Source organism: Labeo rohita, chromosome 21, assembly GCF_022985175.1.
Source record: "Labeo rohita strain BAU-BD-2019 chromosome 21, IGBB_LRoh.1.0, whole genome shotgun sequence".
NCBI classification, from domain to species: Eukaryota; Metazoa; Chordata; class Actinopteri; order Cypriniformes; family Cyprinidae; genus Labeo; species Labeo rohita.
In genome coordinates, this window is record NC_066889.1 from 16,091,729 (window position 1) to 16,114,890 (window position 23,162).

General features: G+C 34.8%; 2 protein-coding genes across 2 annotated transcripts in view; one reads left to right on the forward strand and one right to left on the reverse strand.

The window, feature by feature from the left end:
- LOC127152070 (lysophosphatidic acid receptor 6-like) overlaps positions 1-4,142 on the reverse strand; it is a 36,971-nt gene extending 32,829 nt beyond the window's left edge. The window contains exon 1 of the mRNA XM_051092475.1: positions 4,011-4,142. The gene's annotated coding sequence lies outside the window, so the exon portion shown is untranslated. The remainder of the gene's footprint in view (positions 1-4,010) is intronic.
- Positions 1,055-22,073, forward strand: dub (duboraya). The gene is given in 8 exon segments (XM_051092476.1): positions 1,055-1,192; positions 16,048-16,134; positions 19,169-19,246; positions 20,327-20,389; positions 20,481-20,681; positions 20,760-21,178; positions 21,181-21,547; positions 21,633-22,073. Coding segments are annotated over 7 exon segments (1,215 nt in total). The 5' UTR covers positions 1,055-1,186; the 3' UTR covers positions 21,542-21,547; positions 21,633-22,073.
- The last annotated feature ends 1,089 nt before the right edge of the window (positions 22,074-23,162 follow it).

The window sequence follows — 23,162 nt, forward strand, 5'->3', positions numbered from 1 at the left end:
TTAGCTTTGATCACAGGAATAAATTACATTTTAAAATATATTCAAATAGAAAGCAGTTATTTTAAACAGTAAAACTTTTCCACAATATTACTGCTTTTGCTATATTTTATATCAATAAATGCAGGCTTGGTGAGCAGAAGAGACTAAAAACACTAAAAAAAAAAAAATCTTACTGTTCAAAAACTTTTGACTGGTAGTGTATATTCAGTCATTTACTCAAGTTTTTGTTTTTATTTAACCTATTTATCCCAACATTAGCTGTGGATTTGCACTTTATACTGATGTCCCTGGTGAAAAAAACCAGCATATGCTGGTAGGTATGTTTTGATGCTGGTTTAAGCATATGCTGGTATTTTCACCAGGGATGTTGGTCTGGATGTAAGAAATGTTTGATAACCTCAGTTTTGTTTTGCTCCAGTTGTTTTTCTGTCTATCATGTACACCCTCATTTAATCTAGTTTGAACTTTCCGATGGATCACACACTTGCAAATCCACTAGAATATATTTTGTCATTTCAAATCAACTTCATAGGCCCACCTTAGAAATTTGCTTTCCTGTCCCCGTGAGAACCGCTGTGGTAGGCTATGCTGTGTTTATTTTTATATTAATTGTTTTGATATGCTTTTACACATTATACAGTATCTTGAGCTTTAAAAATCAGTATAACAATGTATTGTCCTGTTAGTGACATTGCTCATCATGTGATGTAAACATGGTTGCGCCCATGAGGGGGCGACTTGCTCAATGTAGAATTAAACAGCTGTTTCTGGATGTCATCTGGCGACTTCATGGAATTAATATAATTTTAGTTATGTTCATCAAAAGTGCTGTGCTTAATGTATAAAACGTTTCTGCAAAAAATGACCAAGTGCAATTTAATGATAATGGAATTTTAGTGCGTCACCGCACAGAGATTTTCATAAGTTTCTGTAACCAGGGAAATGTGTAAGAAACTGCAGGCCGTTTCTCTGCAACAGCTTTTTAGCAGAGTATGGCACAATCTTTTGACCGTGGAAATGTTGTAAGTGTCAGACCTAAATATAACTAACGACCACCCTCTTGACTTGTGAGAGAGAAGGCGCGCGCACGTTGCGCTCGTGTGAGGAGAGCGAGCGCGCCTCACTTCAGCAAGTGTCAGACCAAAACAGCGACAAGAAGTTGAGAACACGCCAACAACGCTAGAAGATGGAGGTATGAAATAATTCAGTTTCCGCTTTAAACTCTTGTTGTTGCGTTTTTTTTTCACCTAAACTTTTCAAGTTTATTTCCTATACTGCTCTTCATGTTGTCTGCTACAGAGTAAACAAAAACTTGTTGCATTTCAGTCCATGAGATGCCACAAGATGATTAAAGATGGCAAAGCATCAGCTTTTATAGATGCCACAGAAATAACTGCGTTTGCTATTTGATTATACAGTGGGTTGCAAAAGTATAGTGAATGATTTGCATTTGAAAGCATTGAAAGCAAGATATTATCACCAATTTGTATGCAAATTATGTAATAAAAATAAACAAATTACATTTCAATATTTTTAGATTGGTTTGCCCCTTTGCTTTAATGACAACAGCACTAAAGCTGCATTAATTCCACAATTTTGTGTAAAGCTTTATCTTCAAGAGTATCTTTAGTATTTATTTTACATCATAGCATCTATATCTGCAAATGTTCAAAAATTTAAATCTTCTATTTTCAGGTTCAAATTAGATTTTTTAGACTTCACCGTATGCATACTGTGATTATACTTCATACACATTTGGGTTAAATGAGTTATTATTAGTGCAGGTTTCAATCTTTTTTTACTATAGACTTATTCATTATGCTTTAAAATATGTGTGCTGTCTAGTTTAAGAGATAACGGTTTGCATTCCAACACTCTCGGCAGGTATTTGTCTGAGTCATATGTGAGTTTGGAGTCAGTGGGTGAAAGATGAATAAAGCATAACTGTGGCTGTTGAGATTGGCCAAGCCACCTGCAAACCTCCATCGATCATCATTTACATAACCTTGTTTGCAGAGGCTGCTATCATTACTAGCAGTTTTATTGTTGTGTTTGTGCCAGTAACTCTTCAAAATATGTTTGACAAGTGAATCCTGTTGATTTGACACTGCCTCACTTACATTTCTCAAGTTAGTAAGAAAGTATGACTGGAATGGCAGCAAGCTAACTGACACAGGAAGTGGTGTAACCTCATCCGTATGACAGATTAAAATGGCGGGGTTGGATGATGGCCCCACGTGCTTGTGTTTGTAGACGTGTATATGCTTGTTACAACTGATTTCTGCATGAAGTGATTAATTAAGTGGCTTAATAATCACTTTTTCCATCTCTGAACATTTTTGAGTGAGCATAGAAAAACAATTACCTTTTTGAAGAGCTTTGACAACTTCAAAACTGGATTTTGAGTGCGGTTTTAGTGCCTTGTAGGCAAATTATGTGTAATTTTCCATAAGTTTCTGTTGTTTTTGTGATATATATGGGCCATTCTACAGAACTGGTCCAAAGTCAGAGTTGAAAATGTATTTTTCCAAAAAATTAGTATGTATGCAGATTGAATATAATATCCAAAGTACACATTTCTAGTAATTGTTCAGTTAATTCTCATACTGTATTTTCAGAATGTTTTGGAATATTTGTTCTCTCCCCACATTTGTCACTACCAAACAGAGTAATAATAATTTAATAAGAAGGGTTATATTGACCTATTACGATTTTGCTTACATTTTAACAATATTTCAGTTGTAATTTATGAAATTTGTTGTATTTTGAATCCATTTTTTTCTTTGTAAAAGGCAAAAAGATCATCATACTGATTTCAAAGTTAAGGATTCATTAGTTTGAATAATATAATGAACCAAAAGCTATTATAACATCTTAGTTGATAATTCTGAATTTTAACTTGCATACTAAAACTACTAAAATACAGTTAATTTGCAGAACTGTACTAAAATTGTTAATTTCCCCCAAATAAAGGATTATGTGTTCCCTTTTGTCAATACTGAAACAATGACAACGTTTCGGCTGTGACAATTTTATGGGATAACGCCCAAAAAAACCTAAAATGTCACTACTGAAATGCCACCAAATTCTCAATAACCCTAAACGTTGATAAGCCTTTTTAAAAAAAAAACATTCTAATCTCAATACCTGAATATTCAAAAGATCCCACCTGTTCAACTTTCTCTCCATTTACTAAAAAAGGTTCACACAATGCTTGTACGTTGTTAGCCCATTTATTTAGTTTTACTAATGTTAAGCTGCAAAGAACTCTCCTCTGTTCAAAATGTAATAAATAAAAAAATTAAGGCAAGTATCTAATGACTGAATATCCTTTATACGTCCCACCAATGCCATGTCATCTGCATATTTTAGTGTCAAATTATCATTATCACAAGTCATTCATATTGTGGGTTTCAACAGATAATAAAAGGATCTTAGTAAACATCTAAGATTTGAATACTTAAATGCTTTTTAACAGTGTTTTTTTGGTTGTGGGGCATCAATTCTGTAGAATGGCTCATATAGGCTGCGATACGTAATTCAGTGGCTTTGTAAATATCACAATAATAAATAACTACCATTTTAATAAAAGCTCTGAATATCACTTAAGCGATTGTTTGAATTGCACAAAATAAATGCCTTAAAAAAATGTATTAACTTTTTTTAATAAAGGCCTACTTAATATCTTTTCAGTATTCTTAAAAATGTGCATGCTATGCAATTCTTTTGTTAGTTTTTTGTTTTTTTTATGCAAATGAGTATGCAACTGTAAACTAGTGATGGGAAGTTCGGATCATTTTACCGACTCGGTCCTTTGAGTCTCGTTCAGCAAAATGAACGAATCTTTTTTCGAGTCATTTCGTTCATTACGTTCATTTTAGCAAAATACAATTAAAATGTTACGTTTTACCTCCCTAACACATCTACTGCTTACACAAACGTTGATCACACTACAAACAAAACAAAACTATAATGCTATAAGAAACAGAAAAGATTCATTCATTGTTTACCTGGGTCTTTAGTCTATGATTCGCTCACCTCGCCTCTTATCTGACAAGTTTTCGGGTTTGAGTCATTCGTTCATCACCTGACAGCCCAATTAGCTAACCAACGTAGTCTGAGCCGGAAAGAGAATTGATTAGTTCATCTCTCGAGTCCTCGGGTTTGAGTCGTTGGTTCATCACGTGACATCCCCGTAACGTTAACCTATGCAGCCTGAGCCGGAAAGAGAATTGATTAGTTCATCTTTTGAGTCTTCGGGTTTGAGTCGTTCGTTCATCACGTGACAGCCCCGTAATGTTAACCTATGCAGTCTGAGCCGGAAGGAGAATTGATTAGTTCATCTTTTGAGTCTTCGGGTTTGAGTCGTTCGTTCATCACGTGACAGCCCCGTAATGTTAACCTATGCAGTCTGAGCCGGAAGGAGAATTGATTAGTTCATCTTTTGAGTCTTCGGGTTTGAGTCGTTCGTTCATCACGTGACAGCCCCATAAGGTGAACGAACGACTCTAAAACAGGTGAACTAATTCCAGTACAGAACCTAATAGGATGTTGCGCATGCGCGACTGAACGAATCACTCCCCGAGGCGACTCGTTCGTCCCGAGGCACATTAAAGATTCGTTCAAAATGAACGAATCGTTCAAGAACGACCCATCACTACTGTAAACACTTATCAATACTAAAAGTGTGCAATAATTGGTGCTTTATCATGTTAGAAGTTCGTTTTAACTACTTATCATGTAGATTAGAAGTGTTATACAGTATTATCAAAGCTAAATTTAATATGCTGCTGCTTTGAAAGTGAGTGAATAACATTCAAAACAAGTGACTCTGCATGTGCTTCTGTTTTCTGGTTCGGAAATTACGTTGTGGTCAGAAGAACTGTTTGTTTGCTCAGATATGCAGCGGCAAATACCACAAATCTCACAAATAAGACAAAACAAATAGATTTCTCAAGTCAGTTTATTGTGATAGTCAACTTTTGCAAATTTAAGCAAGAGGAACTATTCTCTATGAACATATTGTGAGCTAAGCCACATTTTAAAATGATTTAATTCCTGTTTAAAAAAAAAGTATCTCTGCTGCTGTAGGAGTTGTGAAACCTGGATTGCAATGAAAGCTTTGTGTTTGTGCAGAGCACTGTACCGTGTGGACGTCGGGATATTTAAGTTGATTATCTCCTGAATGTCAGCTATGTGGGCATGCGGGTCAGTGTCAGTCCCACCTCGGCAGCTGTTAGGGCGACGGCCCTTCTTGTCAGGGCTGTACGCAACCACAGTGTGTTCATAGATGAGACAGAGAGATTTGGAGAAGGGAAATGTTATTGCAACACAACATTAACCAACTACATCAAGCTTCCTCCCCAAAAGACCTGTATATTTTGTTTGTTCTTTGTACTGGAGAGTGTTCTGTGCATTTAGGAGAGCGATCATTCATTACCTCATAAAGAACTTGCTGAACCTTGTGCTTGGAGACTGCGAGAGCATATGGGTGTGAACGTGTCCCAGCCACTCTTCAAAAATGTAGGGGTATGACTTCATTTGGAGTATTAGCAAGTGATGTAGCCTAAATGTTCAGTGCAGGACACAATGTCCATGTCGTTTCCATGATTCAAAAGCGTCAGGTAATTGTCCGTTCCAATCAATCCGGTTATTCTGTTACAGGAAGTCGATGTGCATGCTGTAGATGGAGTCATTACATACTCCTGCAACACTGTGTGAATGATTCAAGACCTGGACCCTGATGGGATCTGGGTGTGAGGTGGAGTCCATCATCATAACTCACTGACTCACACCAGAGTGTTTTGCGAAGGCTCGACTTTTCCAGCGCACCATTCGCTCCAAATATTGTGAGCCAGAACATGAGGTCATTGTAATGGGGCACTTCTGGATAGAGATCACTGTAGAGGAAAGTGATTGTCCTTGAACACTGTTGCTTTAACCAAAGAAATGGTGGCTTGGGTCATAAACCTATTCTATACAAGTGTGAGAATGTGTGGTCTTGTTGTACATAACATGCAACTTTACATTACTGTGGGTGTAACAAACCTCGAATGTCGGTGTCATTAACCATGAGTGTTATTATGATCGCTAGCTGCACACATATAGACGTTAAGCTAACTTTAACTAAAGAGGTCAAGGTTTGGCTAGTTAGCATGACCCAGCTATTCACTGCTTGTAGATGTTTTTCTATTGACTGCTATTTAGTTTCAATGTATTCTGAGTATATTCATTTTTGCAATAAAATATAAATTGTAAATGTTACTGCAGAAGCCCGTTTCTGCCACTGAATTAAAAAAAAAAAGTTTTTGCGACTTTTTCTCTCACAATTATGATTTTTTTTTTTTAGAATTTTGTAATACAGACTCGCAATTCTGACTTTTTTGAGTTGTATCTTGCAATTCTGACTTTTTACTCAGAATTGTGAGGGATAAATTTGCAACTGAGAATTTGAGTCCAATTTTGAGGGGAAAAAAGACTATGTTCTCAGAATTGCGAGTTTATATCTTGCAATTCTGACTTTATAACTAGTGATTGTGTTTATATCTTGCAATTTTTACTTTATTTTTTGCAATTATGAGTTTACATCATGCAATTCTGAGAAAAAAGTCAATTGCAAGTTTATATCATGCAATTCTGACTTTCTCAAAATGGCAAATTTATATCTCACAATTCTGACGTTATAACTTGCAATTGTGAGTTTATATCTCAATTCTGTTGTGAGAAAAAAGTCAGAACTGCAACATACAAACTCGCATTTGCGAAAAAAAGAATTGACTTTATTTCTTGCAATTTTGAGTTTATCATGCAGTTCTCAGGGAAAAAAGTAAATTGCGAGTTAACTTCTCACAATTGCAAGTTTACATCACGCAATTCTGAGAAAAAAGTAAATTGTGAGATATAAACAAACTATATATAAACTATAAAATTCTCAGGAAAAAAGTCAGAGTTTATTTCTCAAAATTGCGACTTTATATCACGCAATTCTGATTAAAAAAATATCACAATTGTGGGATATAAACTCAGAATTCTCAGAAAAAAAATTCAGAATTGTATTTCTCGTAATTCTGACTTTAACTTGCAATTGTGAGTTTATATCACACAATTCTGACTATTTCTTGCGATTTTAAGTTTGTATTATGCAATTCTCAGGGAAAGTAAGTCAATTGTGAGTTTATTTCTCACAATTCGGAGAAAAAAAGAATTCTGACTTTATTTCTCACAATTTTGATTTTGTATTATGCAGTTCTCAGGGAAAAGTCAGTTGCAAGTTTATTTCTCACAATTGTGATTTTATAACTCGCAATTGCAAGTTTATAGTGCGTAATTCTGACTTCATTTCTCAGAATTGCAAATTTATCTCACAATTCTGACTTTATAACTTGCAATTGTGAGTTTATATCTCAATTCTGTTGTGAGAAAAAAGTCAGAACTGCAACATACAAACTCGCATTTGCGAGAAAAAGAATTGACTATTTCTTGCAATTTTGAGTTTATCATGCAGTTCTCAGGGAAAAAAGTAAATTGTGAGTTAACTTCTCACAATTGCGATTTTTTTTTTTTTTTTTCTCGCAATTGCAAGTTTACATCACGCAATTCTGAGAAAAAAGTAAATTGTGAGATATAAACAAACTATATATAAACTATAAAATTCTCAGGAAAAAAGTCAGTTTATTTCTCAAAATTGCGACTTTATATCACGCAATTCTGATAAAAAAAATGTCACAATTGTGGGATATAAACTTATAAAAAATTCAGAATTGTATTACTCGTACTCGTAATTCTGCGATTTTAAGTTTGTATTATGCAATTCTCAGGGAAAGAAAGTCAATTGCGAGTTTATTTCTCACAATTCGGAGAAAAAAAGAATTCTGACTTTATTTCTCACAATTTTGATTTTGTATTATGCAATTCTCAGGGAAAAGTCAGTTGCAAGTTTATTTCTCACAATTGTGATTTTATAACTCGCAATTGCAAGTTTATAGTGCGTAATTCTGACTTCATTTCTCAGAATTGCAAATCTGTCTCACAGTTCTGACTTTATAACTTGCAATTGTGAATTTATACCACAATTCTGAGAGAAAAAAAGTCAGAACTGCAACATACAAACTCGCATTTGCGAGAAAAGTTACCTCGCAATTCTGACTTTATTTCTCACAATTGCAAGTTTACATCCCCAATTCTGAGAAAAAAGTCAGAATTGCGAGATATAAACTCGTGTGATTTCCGTGAGTGCGATTCGAGACGGAGTGAAACACGGACAAATGCGTTTCATTTATTCATTCATTCATTCATATATATATATATATATGTATATATTAGTAAGAAATTTCTTTGTGTATGTAAGCCCCTTGCAGCAATGATGAGACTACAGTTTGCACCTTTACATTATACAGTAGATTCTGACATGTTTTGAAGCAAAACCACATAAAGTTGAGTCTGTGTAGGTGGACGTGTCTGCGTACATGGCCTTCTTTAAAACGTTTAGAAAGTCTCTGTCTTTCCTTCCTGTGCATCCTTTCTCATTAGGTGACATGTTTCAGTGTAAATTGAATCATGGCTGCTTCCTCATGTCCTTCAGCCCTTTGACATACAACAGTTTCTTTGTGGGACACTAATAAGATTCTGTTTTCCACTGCCTGGTGCACAATCAGTAGAGTGTTGGGGTTCTAAAATGAGGAGCATGTTTGGGTTGAATTTCGTTATTTTTTAGTGTAATGATTTTAATGTTACAGTCACATTTAAGGTTTTCAGTCTCTGGGTTAAAGACAGATGCAACACCAGATGCAAAACGATACATAGAATAATCACATTCTTGTTTGGTATTTTTAAAAACCAGGTTCAAAGGCTCACTACTGTTCAGAAGTTTAGGGTTGGTAACATTTTTTATGTTTTTGGAAAAAGGTCTCCTATACTGTATTTATTTAATCAAAAAACATTAAAAACAGTAATATTAAAAGGATATTTCATCCAAAAGTATAAATTACCCCATGATGACCCTCAAGCCACTGTAGGCGTATATGACTTTTTTCTTTCAGACAAATACAATTGGAGTTATATAAAACATGTCCTGGCTCTTCCAAGCTTTAAAATGGCAGTGAATGGGCGTTGAGATTTTGAAGTCCAATAAAATGCATCCATCCATCGTAAAAAGTACACGGCGGGTTAATAAAGGCCTTTTGAAGTGAATTAATGCATTTGTGTTAGAAAAATATCCATATTTGAAACTTTATAAACCATAATCTCTAGCTTTGACTAACTATACACGTTCATGAGAACCAAGTTTTGTTTGCAGCAAAGGAAAACCAGTCTCCTCTTGGCTTATATTGAAATCCTCCAACATATTTCTTTATTGTACGTCTTTCATGACCGGTGTTTTGTTTTGCTCTCTCCACTGCGTCTCAGTGTTTACCTACTTCTACATCATTTGCTGGAAGGGCACTCTTTCATGACAGTTAGCGGAAGCTTACGGTTTATAAAGTTTTAAATATGGTTATTTTTTTGCACAAACGTATCGATTTGCTTGTGTTGTGTAGAGTACTTTTCTGATGGATGGATGCACTTTATTGGACTTCAAAATCTCAACAGCCGTTCACTGCCATTATAAATCTTGGAAGAGACTGAACATTTTTAATATAACTCTCATTGTATTCGTCTTAAATAAGAAAGTCATATACACCTAGGATGGCTTGAGGGTCATGGGTTCATTTTCATTATTGCAATTTAAAACAAATTTTGAAATGGTAATAAGTATTGCAATAATAAGTATTGCAATAATGAGGTTAAACATATTTCTTTACTGTTTACTAACTGTTAAAAATTGTAATTGGGACTTGTGCATTTGTAAAGTGTTATAAATTTAATTTTTACACAGATACAAATATCTAATTTTTGTCTTATTTTCTCATCTCTTTTTTTTTTTTTTAAACTGCCTCCCTTGTTGCCTCTGACAAAATGCTCCGGTAACAATGTGGCTGAAGCAGTTGAAGCAGAAACGCAGACAAAATACCCCAGAGCCTCTCTTAGATGTTTTTTTTACACATAAGCGCTCCCACACTCATGATGGCCTTACGCTTAATGAGCTGATTCTTGCTCCAGCACTGCAGTGCAGTTAAAAAGCGAGTGTGTCATCATGATCATGCCTCTGTTTTGGAGGCTCATGCTGAATTGATTATGTTTGTTGCATTGTTTACCCACCCTGTGTCATCTGACTGCTGCCAGCTCTTGTAAAGATAAAGTAAGCTCTGGAACAGTCTTTTGTAGCTAACAGTATTTATAAAGGTAGTAAAATTTCTGAGGAAACTATTAGTGACGATTACAGCAGTGATGTCATCTTCAAGGATCATCTCTGCAGGTGTGTGTATGTGTTAAATGTGTGCAAAGGCACAGCTGTGGGACACGCACACACACACACATATGCTGTAAATCTCACCACCCACTAGATCTCAAGGGAAGAGTTGCCCACACCCTGCCTGAAATGAGCAGTAATGAGCTCAGTGCCCTGTACTTAACATATGAGATAAACTGCATCTGAATTAAACCTTTCAAAAGTAAAAACCACAACATCTGTCATATGTTCATGTTTTAAAGGAATGGTCCACCCAGATATGAAAAGGTGTGTTTTATTTACTCACCCAGGCTATTTAAGATGTAGGTGACTCTATAGAGAAAGTGAGTTAAAGGAATAGTTCACCATAAACATGAAAATTCTGTCATTAAATACTCACCATGTCGTTTCAAATCTGTAGTAGTACAAATGAAAAAAACTATTTTATATAAAAGATATTTTAGATTAAATCCAAGAGCTTTCTGAACCTGCATAGACAGTAATGCAACTAACATGTTTAAGGCCTAAAAAGGTAGTAAGGATATTGTTAAAACAGTCCATGTGACATCAGGGGTTTAATCATTATTTTATGAAGCTACAGAAATATTTTTGTGCCCAAAGAAAACAAAAATAAAATCTTTACTGTTCTACTAAAGAAAGAAGGTCACCTTCATCTTGGATGGCCTGAGAGTGAGTAAATTACCAGCAAATGTTCAGTTTTGCGTGAAATATTCCCTTGAGTAGAGCAGAAATACATGCTGACAATGTCAGATTATGTTTATATTTGCATAATATCTACTGTAATGCCATTTTTACTCACTGAACTTTGAAAATTTGATTATAGAGGAAAAGTGCATGAAGGAAATCAGTGTTTTCTCAGTTGCTGGTGTTAAAAATGGCAAGCATGCACTTGCGTTGCATTTCAGGCATGGGAGCTTCGCTCTGGGAGCGGTTTGGTCTCTGGGGCAGGTCCTCATCGTCTTCCCATGTTGTTTTTGGCGGTTAGCATAAATTTGTCAATTTGTCAGTGACACAGAATTTCTGTGAATGCTTCTTGGGGTCACACTGGAGAATGTTTTCTCAGGCTGGAGTTTGAAGTGAGCTGGGTGACAAAATACATGCCTAACTGTAGCAGTTTATATGGGCTAAACTGCTTGAATCTGTTTCTGTTTTAAATCATTTCTACACAGACATGTGACCCTGTACCACAAAACCAGTCTTAAGTAGCATGAGTATATTTGTAACAATAGCCACAAATATACTGTATGGGTAAAAATGATCTATTTTTCTTTTATGCCAAAAATCATTAGGATGTTAAGTAAAGATCATGTTCCATGAAGATATTTTATAAATTTCCTATTGTAAATATATGAATACTAAATTTTTGATTAGTAATATGCATTTCTAAGAACTTCATTTGGACCACTTTAAAGGCGATTTTCTCAGTGTTTAGATTTTTGTTTGTTTTTTTTTTTGCATCCTCAGATTCCAGATTTTCAAATAGTTGTATCTCAGCCATTCTAACAAACCATACAAGACTGGAAAGCTTATTTATTCAACTTTCAGATGATGTATAAATCTCAATTTCAAAAAACTGACCCTTATGACTGGTTTTGTGGTCCAGGGTAACAGATATTGAATACATCAGTGAATTCTGAACATGCCTAGATTTAAAATAGCAACAAGCTATTTCACAGAACAAGCTTTTTTTCTGTCCATATTGGGCACTAAATTGGGCAAGTGATGTCATGATGGAATGCTTTTATCTTAAAGGGGACTGGATCTAGTGGAGCTGGAACACATGGACAGCAGACACAGAGGCAGGGCTGAGAGAAGTGCAGACACAAAGAGGCTGGGCAAAAGAGTTTTTTTTTTCTTAAATAGAGGCCTGAATGCATCAAGATACCAGGTGTTTGCCAGGTCTTATTTGGCTCTTTTAATGAGCAGCTGGCTGTCATATACCTTATTTAAAAAAAAAAAAAAAAGGGCTACCAGGCTCACATTATAAAAGCCTATTTCCGCCACTGAATAAAAATAAGTAATTGTGATTTTATTTTTTTTTATCTTAGATTTTATCTTAGATTTGTTTAATATAAATTCGAAATTATAAGAAAAAACTCAGAATTGTGATATATAAACCTGCAATTCTTACTTTTTTTTTCTCAGAATTGTTTATATCTCACAATTCTGACTTTATAACAAAATTGCAAGTTATTGAGAATTGGCAGATATAAACTCGCAATTCTGAGAAAACATTTTTCACCTCAGAATTTTATAACTCGCAAATGCAATCTCACAATTGTAAGAAATCAAGTTTTGCAATATATACTCGCTTTGGTGCTTTTTATTCTTTCCTTATTAGATCAGTCGACACGTGAACCGAATGTCTTCTTCACTTAAAGTACGAAAAAAACATGAATATGAACATGAACATTATTTCATATTTCATTTCAACAGCAGAAAGATGTCAATACACACAATTTTTCACCGAAGTTAATCTACTCTTCAACGATTCAATGTTTTGATTGGTCAGATCACCTGTCAATCAAGCTGTTTGCAAAGGGTCAAATCTTACTTTTATTTATATATATATATATATATATACAGTTTATATCTCACAATCCTGACTCATGTTACCTTTATTTTAATAATAATAAAAAAAAGCTTATATGACATCAGCATTTTACATACCAATTCAACTGTATAATTCTCATTTCCAATTTCGATACCACAGCAAAACCTATTAGCCTAACAAATACAAAGTTCAAACATTAATTGTTCATTCAAAAATAATTTTACTATTATTTAATTTTATAATTTTACTATAATTATACTATTATTTACTATTATTATTTTACTGTATTATTGAAACGATGCTTAGGGAAAAACAGCAGACAGACTGAATAAACGCAATTGTGTAAAAAGCAGTGCCGTGCTTATGATCACAACTTTAAATGCATTATACAGAGGCAGATGAAAAGAAAACGCCATGTAAACATTTCTTAAAACAGTCAGCTCCCATCGGAGATACATTCATATAAACCCTGTTTCAATATTTAGGATAATATTTCCAATATTCCGCACATTGTGAACCGTGATCTTGCTCTGTCTGCTACAGTTTTCTTTTCCTTTTTGCGTTCGTCTTCAGCGTCTCTGGCCTCTGTTAATAGATGTTTAAAGAGTTCGTAATATTTCTGCACACATGACATTTTGAAAAAATATTGCATGCAGTTCGTGTCCAATCCCGGCACATATGAAATTTAAAATTTTAAATGAACAATACTTAAAAACACGTGCAAATGATAAACTTTCGCAACGACACAGCAGTGGCCCGATCGGGCTAGTGGCAGATTTGTCCACTGTCACAAGCGTTTTGTGATATATACTCACAATTCTTACTTTTTTCTCAGGATTGCAAGTTTATATCACAATTCTGACTTTATAACAACATTTTGTGAGTTACTAAGTGTGAATTGTGAGATACAGACTTGCAATTCTGAGAAAATATGAGAATTTTTTTTTTTTACCTCAGAATTGGACTTCATAACCCACAAATGCAATCTCACAATTCTGAGAAAAAAGTTTTGCAATATATACTCACAATTCTTGTGCGTGTACTGTGTGTAAAATTGTAAATTTTAAGTTTCATATATTCCAGGATTCTGAATGTCTTCAGAAAAGTTGAGATGGTGTTTTCTTTTCGTCTTACCATCTTCATATAATGCATATTAATATAGTATTTAAAAAATGCAGCTGCTGTTTCATTAGTGCCGCCTGCTGTCAGGGAGTGAATTTGCATTTTCGTTCAGCCACTTGCTGTTTTTGTTTCGTGCAGATATGTCTGTTTCGTGCAGATTATGTAGCATAATTTCACAAAGCTAAGGTCAGGCTGTTTCGTTTTTCCTCAAATTTTGAAATTATACAATCTAATTTACATCAAAAACAGCTCATGCTACATGTAACGTTTGTTTGGATCGTGATTAAATTGCAGTGGTTGTGCAACGGTTTCATGCATTCTGGTTTATATACAGGCATAGTTAGGAAAAGTTGAATCGAAAAGTTGTATACATAATTCACTCAGAAATGGTTAGACTTGTGATTTTAAGCTTGTGGCTTGCTCAGACACCCTTCCTGTTTTTGACTTGTCCTATAAAGATCAGTTTATCTTAAGTTGCCTCATCACTGTATAACCAACATCCTGTAAGGTGTAGACTGCATGCAGCTTAGTGCGGGCGGGTTCCCACAAAAGCTCTGAGATGGAACGCCTTGACGACAAACAGTTGTGTAAGTCCATAGACATTGCCTCAGCTCTAAAATACCACACTCTGCTATCACTTTTGACAAGGCAGCACTGGTTTCCCTTCACTGATAGTGAGAGGGCTAATGGTCTTAGATGGAAGCCTGTGGATGGAAGAGCCTGAGCAGGGAATGATAACAGCGGGCTGAAGTCATACCCGACTGAGCCCGTGTCCCCCTGAGGATACTCGCGAGACTCAAAAAGCACTTTCTCAAACATTTTCTTTGAAATATGCTCTTTTCGTCACTTTGCTCAGATGAGCGTTCTCTACTCTTGTGGTTTCCTGTGATGAAAAACAAGACATTTTCTCACCCTCACTCTAGAAGTCAGCATTACAGAACCTAATGGCTTGTGATTAGAAATCTTTACTAGAAGATTAAAAAGTCCTCAAATACAAGCCGTTGCAATATTGTGTTTTCATACATTTTTACAAAAATTTGTTATACGTAAATTATAAATTTGTTATATATATATATATATATATATATATATATATCAGCGGTTGTGCTAGACTTTAACATTGTCTGTCATTTTGACGGACAGGGTCGTAAAAATTCTGTCATAATCTATTATTACCCGTCATTTGAATTTGAATGTCACATTTGATTGCTTTTATTTTTTCACATTTTCATTTTTAATCATGAACCTACAGGACGACACCGTAGTGTTTAAAAACAACAAAATACGCTGGGTAAAAAAGAAAAAGAAAAATAGATTTCTCGATTTTAATAGATTCTCATTTTAATGAACCAATATCGATTCTTAAATCACAATCAGTCTTTTGTTCTATGCTGTTATGAGCTGATGAATGAACAGTGCGTAGTGCGCCTTCCTTCCAATAAACAGCAATAGGCTAAGCTTTGTGAGGAATCTGAGACTTTGTTTTATATTCAAAGATTTCAAATTCTGTCCATTTTATTAGGAAATTTAAGCAATAAATACAGTTTCGGCACTCTATAATGTGGCGTGATAGATTGTTGTAGCTTCTGTGTACTCGCCGTTCCGTAATCAAACGCATAGGAAAACATTCGTGACAGTTTCGTTTTTGTTCTGGATCCCCTGCTCTGCTGCCAGACTGGAGCGCACACAACTGGACAGGGGTGGGATTGCAGCTACAATATACAATAGATCTCCCTCAGTGTAATCTGTCAAAATGACAGATGGCCTTCAGATTTTTTTTCCATCACTGATTAAAAAAATAAACTCCGTAGACGGAGTATTTCAATTTCAAATTTTCGATTAACGTGACCTCTGATATATATATATATATATATATATATATAAAGGTGGTAGGTGTTTTACAGGTGTTTTAATTTTCAAGTGCTTTGCCATGGATTATAATGCCTTAGATTAATATAAAAGGCAATATATATAAAAAAAGAGGGGGCTTTCTCATTCATTCACTAACATTTTTGTATTTCAGGAGCATTCTGTTGTAAAAAAGCGCTCTGTGGCTGAACTAGCTGGAAAATTCAGTTGTCCAGTATCCCATACGACAGACGCTGAAGTGGTGAGGTTTCACATTATCCGAATATGATCACATCCTCTCTGCTTTCGCACTTGAACTTCCTATTACGTTTCATCTCTTTTTCTGGGCTTTACCAAAGTCATCTCATCTTTTAAAGGTGTTTTCCTGCTTTTGCTTATAGGTTATTATTTTGTTTTTAATCTTCAGTTTTTTTGCTCTCTTTTTTCCTCATTTCCTTTGAAAAAACAGTTAACCTTCACCTTAGTGTGGATAAAAACAAACCCTCAAATGATAAAATAAATAACATTAACATTAACATTGACATTCAAATTAGAAAGTGACATTATTTATCCATATATTATAAATATTGCAGTATAGCATAACTTGTACTTAAGTGTAGAAAGTATGATTGTATAACACAGGTGTTTCCTGATACCTTCTGTGTACATATAAACAGGAAGCGATTCATGGGAAATTTTCAAAGATTTTCTAGGTTAGTTCTTGGTCTGTCCCCTATATTACAGACAATGAAGAAAATTTCCTTGTCTCATTCTTTAGAACATTTTTGGTCTATTTTTGGTTCTGTGCCATCCGCATTTCTGTTCTTATGAATGTTAAAACTGGTGCGGATCCTCATGAACTGCTTGGAAGAGTGTCATTCTATCGCTTAGGAAACAGACACCAAAGAAAGGCATCCTCAAGCACAGATATTAATAAGAGTGAATGTTATGCAGTACAGAAGTACTATGCTGCATGTCTATGCAGGTGACAGTTTGTTTTTACCACTACTTTCCCGTCTTTCCCCCTTTGTAAGCCCTGTCGCTCACTTTAGCAACATTTCCTCATTGCAAACTCTCAAGTATATATAATAGTGTGCATATCAACATGTTTGATTGCCTTCAAGGGATAGTTCACCCAAAAATGAATATTCTCACATTAATTACTCACCCTCATTTCGCTCCAAACCCATAAGACCTTTGTTCATCTTCAGAACACAAATTAAGATATTTTTGATGAAATCCGAGAGCTTTCTGAGCCTGCATAGACAGCAACGCAACTGACATGTTCAAGGCCCAGAAAGGTAGTAAGGACAAAATAGTGTTAAAATAGTCCATGCGACATTAGTGGTTCAACCGTAATGTTATTAAGCTATGAGAATACTTTTTGTGCACAAAGAAAACACAAAATATACAGACTTTTTTCAACAATTTTTATTCTTCTGTGTCAGTCTTTGATGCTCGTTCACGAGTGTCATGACGCATGCTTGTGATGCTGCTGACACAGTAGCCGACGTTCTGATGTAGAACCCAGATGTGCCTTGTTTATAAGCAGAGAAAGTGGTACTGTCATTAACGTGCAGCCGAGGAAGAGAAGAAATTGTTGAATGATTTTGTTGAATATTTTTTTATTTACTTAATGCACAAAAAGTGTTCATGTAGCTTCATAACATAACGGTTGAACCACTGATGTCACATGGACTATTTTATCAATGTCCTTACTACCTTTCTGGGCCTTGTATGTGTCAGTTGCGTTGCTGTCTATGCAGGGCCAGAACGCTCTTGAATTTCATAAAAAATATCTTAATTTGTGTTCTGAAGATGAACAAAGGTCTTATGGGTTTGGAAAGAAATGAGGGTGAGTAATTAATGAGAGAATATTCATTTTTGGGCAAACTAATGTTTTAATGTTTGATTTAGGCATGTGTAATTCTGATAGATGTATTTTTAATCATTTCTTAAATGTATTATTTTTTATTGTTATTTTAAATATCTGTATTCTTTTTTTAGTAATTATTATGTATTTTATTTTTATTTTTAAATTTTTTATTATGTTTACATTATTATTATTTTTACATTTTCTAATTATTTTTATTTAGTTTTTAATAGTTTTTTTTTGTTTCTGTGTTATAGTAAATTATTTCTATATTTCTGTTTTTAAATATTATTTGTTTTATTTTTGAAAATATTTTATTCATTTTTTAGTTTTTAATTTTTATATAATTTATTATGTATTTTCATTTTTTCTTTTACAAATATACACTTTTTTATTTTGTTTAATTTTTTAAAATTGTATTTTTAATAAAATTATTTTATTTGGTTTTGAATTATTTAATTCTAAAAATGCTTTATGTATTAATTTTTATTTTTTATTTATTTAATTATTTTTTTAATATAAACAAACACTACCAGTCAAAAATTTTGGAATAGTAAGATTTTTAATGTTTTTTTTTTTTTTTTTAATAAAGAAGTCTCTCTGCTCAAAAAGCCTGCATTTATTTGATCCAAAGTACAACAAAACAGTAACAATTTTTTAATATTTTTATTCATATATTTTTTAGTTATTTTATTTAAAATAACTGCTTTCTATTTGAATATATTTTAAAATGTAAATTATTCCTGTGATTAAAGCTACATTTTAAGCATCATTACTCCAGTCTTTAGTGTCACATGATCCTTCAGAAATCATTCTAATATGCTGATTTGCTGTTCGAGAAACATTTGTATTATTATTATTATCGATATTTAAAACAGTTAAGTATTTTTTGTAGGATTCTTTGATGAATAGAAAGATCCAAAGATCCAAATATCAGCATTTATCTAAAATAAAAAGCGCTTGTAACATTACACACTATATCATTCAAAAGCTTGGAGTCAGTATAATTTTTTTGTTTTGTTTTGTTTTTGGAAAAGAAATTATAGAAATTAATACTTTTGTTTAGCAAGAATGCTTTAAATTGATCAAAAGAGATAATAAAGACATAATATGACGAAAGTTTTCTATTTCAGATAAATGCTGTTCTTCTAAACTTTCTATTTATCAAAGAAACCTGAAAAAAAATGTACTCAGCGGTTTTCAAATCACAAAAATGTACTGTTTTTGTTGTACTTTGGATCAAATAAATGCAGGCTTGGTAAGCAAAGTGACTTCTATAAAAAAAATAAAATACTGTTCAAAAACTTTTGACTGGTAGTATACCTATATACATACACACATTAGAATAGTGTCAAAGTAATTTGGTGATAAGGTATTATGTACATGTTTAAGCATGTGGATATGAGCTCTTCATTTGTTCCAGAACAAGCCTGTGAGAAGGAGACCCCCACGCTCACTGCCACTGCCTGCTGGTAATGATGCAGGTCAAGGCCAGGAAGAGGTGAGACGATCAGGGATTGAGAGGGAAAAAACTCCACATTGTCAGTAATAAAACTACCTTTCATTACAGTGTAGTAAATTATCCTTAGTTAAAGGAGAACTTCACATTCAGGACAACAATTCACAAATAATCACCCCCTTGTCATCCAAGATGTTCATGTCTTTCTGTCTTCAGTCGTAAAGAAATTATGATTTTTGAGGAAAACATTTCAGGATTTTTCTTCATATAATGGACTTCAATTGTGGCCCCGATTTTGTGGCCCCGAAATGCAGCTTCAAAGGGCTCTAAACGATCCCAGCCGAGGAAGAAGTGTCTTATCTAATGAAACGATCGTCATTTTTTTTTTTTTTTTTTTTTTTTTTTTTTTTCAGAAAATAAAAATGTGTATACTTTTTAAGCACAAAAGCTCATGTAGCACAGGCTCTGGGATGCGCGTTCACGTACTATTGAATCATGTCGAAAGGTCAGCATCACGTGACAGCCCCGTAAGATGAACGAATGACTCGAAACAGGTGAACTAATTCCAGTACAGAACCTAATGGATGTTCCACATGAGCAACTGAACGAATCACTCCCCGAGAATCACTGAACGAATCACTCCCCGAGAATCACTGAACGAATCACTCCCCGAGACGACTCGTTCTTCGCGACTCGTTCTTCGCGTTCTTGAACGATTCGTTCAAAATGAATGAATCGTTCAAGAACGACTCGTGGACGAAAATGGCCAATCGATTCGCTAGATAAGACCCTTGTTCCTCGGCTGGGATTGTTTAGAGCCCTTTGAAGCTGCATTTAAACTACATTTCGGAAGTTCAAAACCGGGGCACAATTGATGTCCATTATATGGAGAAAAATCCTGAAATGTTTTCCATAATTTCTTTACGACTGAAGACAGAAAGACATGAACATCTTGGGATGACGAGGAGGTGAGTAAATTATTTGTAAACTGTTATTCTGGAAATGCATACAGAAATTATGTTTGTGAACTATTACCTCAGATCAAAATATGCAATGATTTTCAAAGCATTTTCCTCAAAGTTGTTTGTATTTATGTAACTGATTTATGTTTTATCCATTCAGAAAGGAGCTGAAACAGTATCAACCAGGAAGAACAGAAACTCAGCCCTTATTGAGAAACTGCAGGTTGGTTGTTCACATCAATGTTTCCCTCTAGTGGATAGAGGTCAGTATTGCTTTAGATAATGGAAGTGATTTTCCATCCCGTTTCACACAGGCCAACCTTACACTTTCTCCCACGGGGCCTCCGACCTTCTCAAAAAGCCCAGGGGTGGTGAAATTACCAGTGGCAGCCTTCTCCCCCGGCTCTCCCAACAGCCCCTCTAGTCCTCCTGCAATTGTCACACCCAAACAAGAGGAAACTCCCGCTAGCTTTGAGAATCCTGTCGACGGGACTGTTCTCAAAAGCATCAACAAGGTTTGAGGCCTCATATAACTTCAAATGTGAACTCAAATGGCAGAATTTGAATTCAAACATCTTTTAAAATCCACACAGGGTAGAGCTCGACATTCCATCAAGCGGCGGCCGCCGTCTCGCCGACACAGGAAGTCCAGTGCCGACGAAGGCGGCGAAGAGGTGGATAAAACAACCTCAGCCACCCTCGATCACACAACTCCAAATGGCCACGAAGGAGACGTGTTTGAAGAACACAAGTCGTCAACAGACGCTGAATCTCTTTCTACTAAAGAAGAGAGTGAGCAGGAAACTAAAACTACAGAACCGGAGGAAAAAGTGGAGACTGTGACTTCAGAAAAGAAAGAAGATGAAGAGAAAGAAGAGAAGACAGAAACAGTGGAGACTGTGACTTCGGAAGACAAAAAGGATGAAGAGAAAGAAGAGAAGACAGAACCAGTGGAGACTGTGACTTCAGAAAAGAAAAAGGATGAAGAGAAAGAAGAGAAGACAACTGTGATGAAGAAAAAGATGAAGAAAAGAAGACAGAAACAGTGGAGACTGTGACTTCAGAAAAGAAAAAGGATGAAGAGAAAGAAGAGAAGACAGAAACAGTGGAGACTGTGACTTCGGAAAAGAAAAAGGATGAAGAGAAAGAAGAGAAGACAGAAACAGTGGAGACTGTGACTTCAGAAAAGAAAGAGGATGAAGAGAAAGAAGAGAAGACAGAACCAGAGCAAATGGAAGAGAAAAACGAAGACCAACCACAGATGACTAACAGTACAGAAGAAACACGTGAAGAGCCGGTCACGCAGCCACAAACAGAACCTGACACGACAGATGAGAAAAAAGAGGAACCGAAAGAAGATGAAGTAAACTGTTAGAGCCAAGTAAGTGGGAGTCATATCCATTTCATATCACACTAGTTATATGCACTTACTTGTTCCATTTGATCTCATTATTTATATTTTGCAGGAGTGTAACATCTCGAAAATAGAGAAAAACATCAAATCAGCTGCGTCAGACTGAAGAGCTCCCTTAAACTCATTGCTTCAAAGCAAAGACGTCAGGAGAAGATGAAATAATGTGAAGAACTTGGTATTAGACTTTATGTCAGATATGAGTCGTTTGAATGTGCAAGTGAAATCTGCAGGTCCCGAGAACAACAGTATTTTCCTCCTGTACAGATGTATTATTGGTAATATCTCTGTTCTGAGCCGCTTGTATGAATTTACACATTAGCTTGGTTTGAGACATATATTGTATATAATAATTAGTTTTCACTAAATGACATTTTTTATTCTGTTTTTGTTGTTCATAGTTGAATTCCTATCAAATATGTGAAGAGCTAATCTTTGAGGTTTGCAGAAAATAAAATATGGAAATTTAATAAAAACATCACATTTCAACTTCTTTGGAAATACTGTCCTATGATAAAAATACATACTTATAACTAGGGGTGTGCAATACTGACAAAAAAATTGTATCTCGATCTCTTCTGGAATTTTGTTGATAACGATAATTAGACAGTATTTTACAAAATGTGTGTTTTTGTGCTGGTACCTTAGCCGGTTTAGGACTGGTGTGGACTTGATATTCAAAGTGATTTTCAATATTTTTCAATTTTATTGGAATTTTCCAATAAGTTTAAATAGATTTTTTACCTTATATGGGGATTTTTACCTAACCTAATTAAATGTATGTATCATCTTTTGTGTCAAAAGAGGGTAAATTTACTCATCCTCTTGTTATCCAAGATGTTCATGTCTTTCTTTCTTCAGTCAATAAGAAATTATGTTTCTTGAGGAAAAAAAAAATCAGGAATTATCTCCATATAGTGGACTTCTATGGTGCCCGTGAGTGTGAACTTCTAAAATGCAGTTTAAATGCAGCTTCAAATGATGAAATGGCTCTAAATGATCCCAGCTGAGGAAGAAGGGTCTTATTTAGGAAAATGATCAGTCATTTTCAAAACGAATTGACAATTTATATACTTTTTAACCTCAAACGCTCGTCTTGTCTAAGTCTGCATGAACTCGGTTTTTCCCGGTTCTATACGGTTAATACAGTTAGGGTACATCGAAAAACTCCCATCTCGTTTTTTATTTTCCCAAATTCAAAATCGCCCTACAGCGCTGCAGAAGTACCGACCCAGTGTTTACAAAGTGAACACGCAGAGAAGATCAAACGCCCTTTACAAAAAAATGGTAAAACAGCAGACGATTTTGACGTTGAAGAAGAAAACAAGACAGGAGTTTTTCGACATACCCTAACTGTATTGACCCGGATTCCACAGACTACGCATTCGCATCGCAGAGACGAGACAAGACGAGCATTTGAGGTTAAAAGCTATAGAGATTGTCAATTTGTTACAAAAAAAGACCCATTTAGAGCCATTTGAAGCTGCATTTAAACTGCATTTTGGAAGTTCAAACTTGGGGGCACCATTGAAGTCCACTTTACAGAGAAAAATTCAGAAATGTTTTTCTCAAGAAACAATTTCTT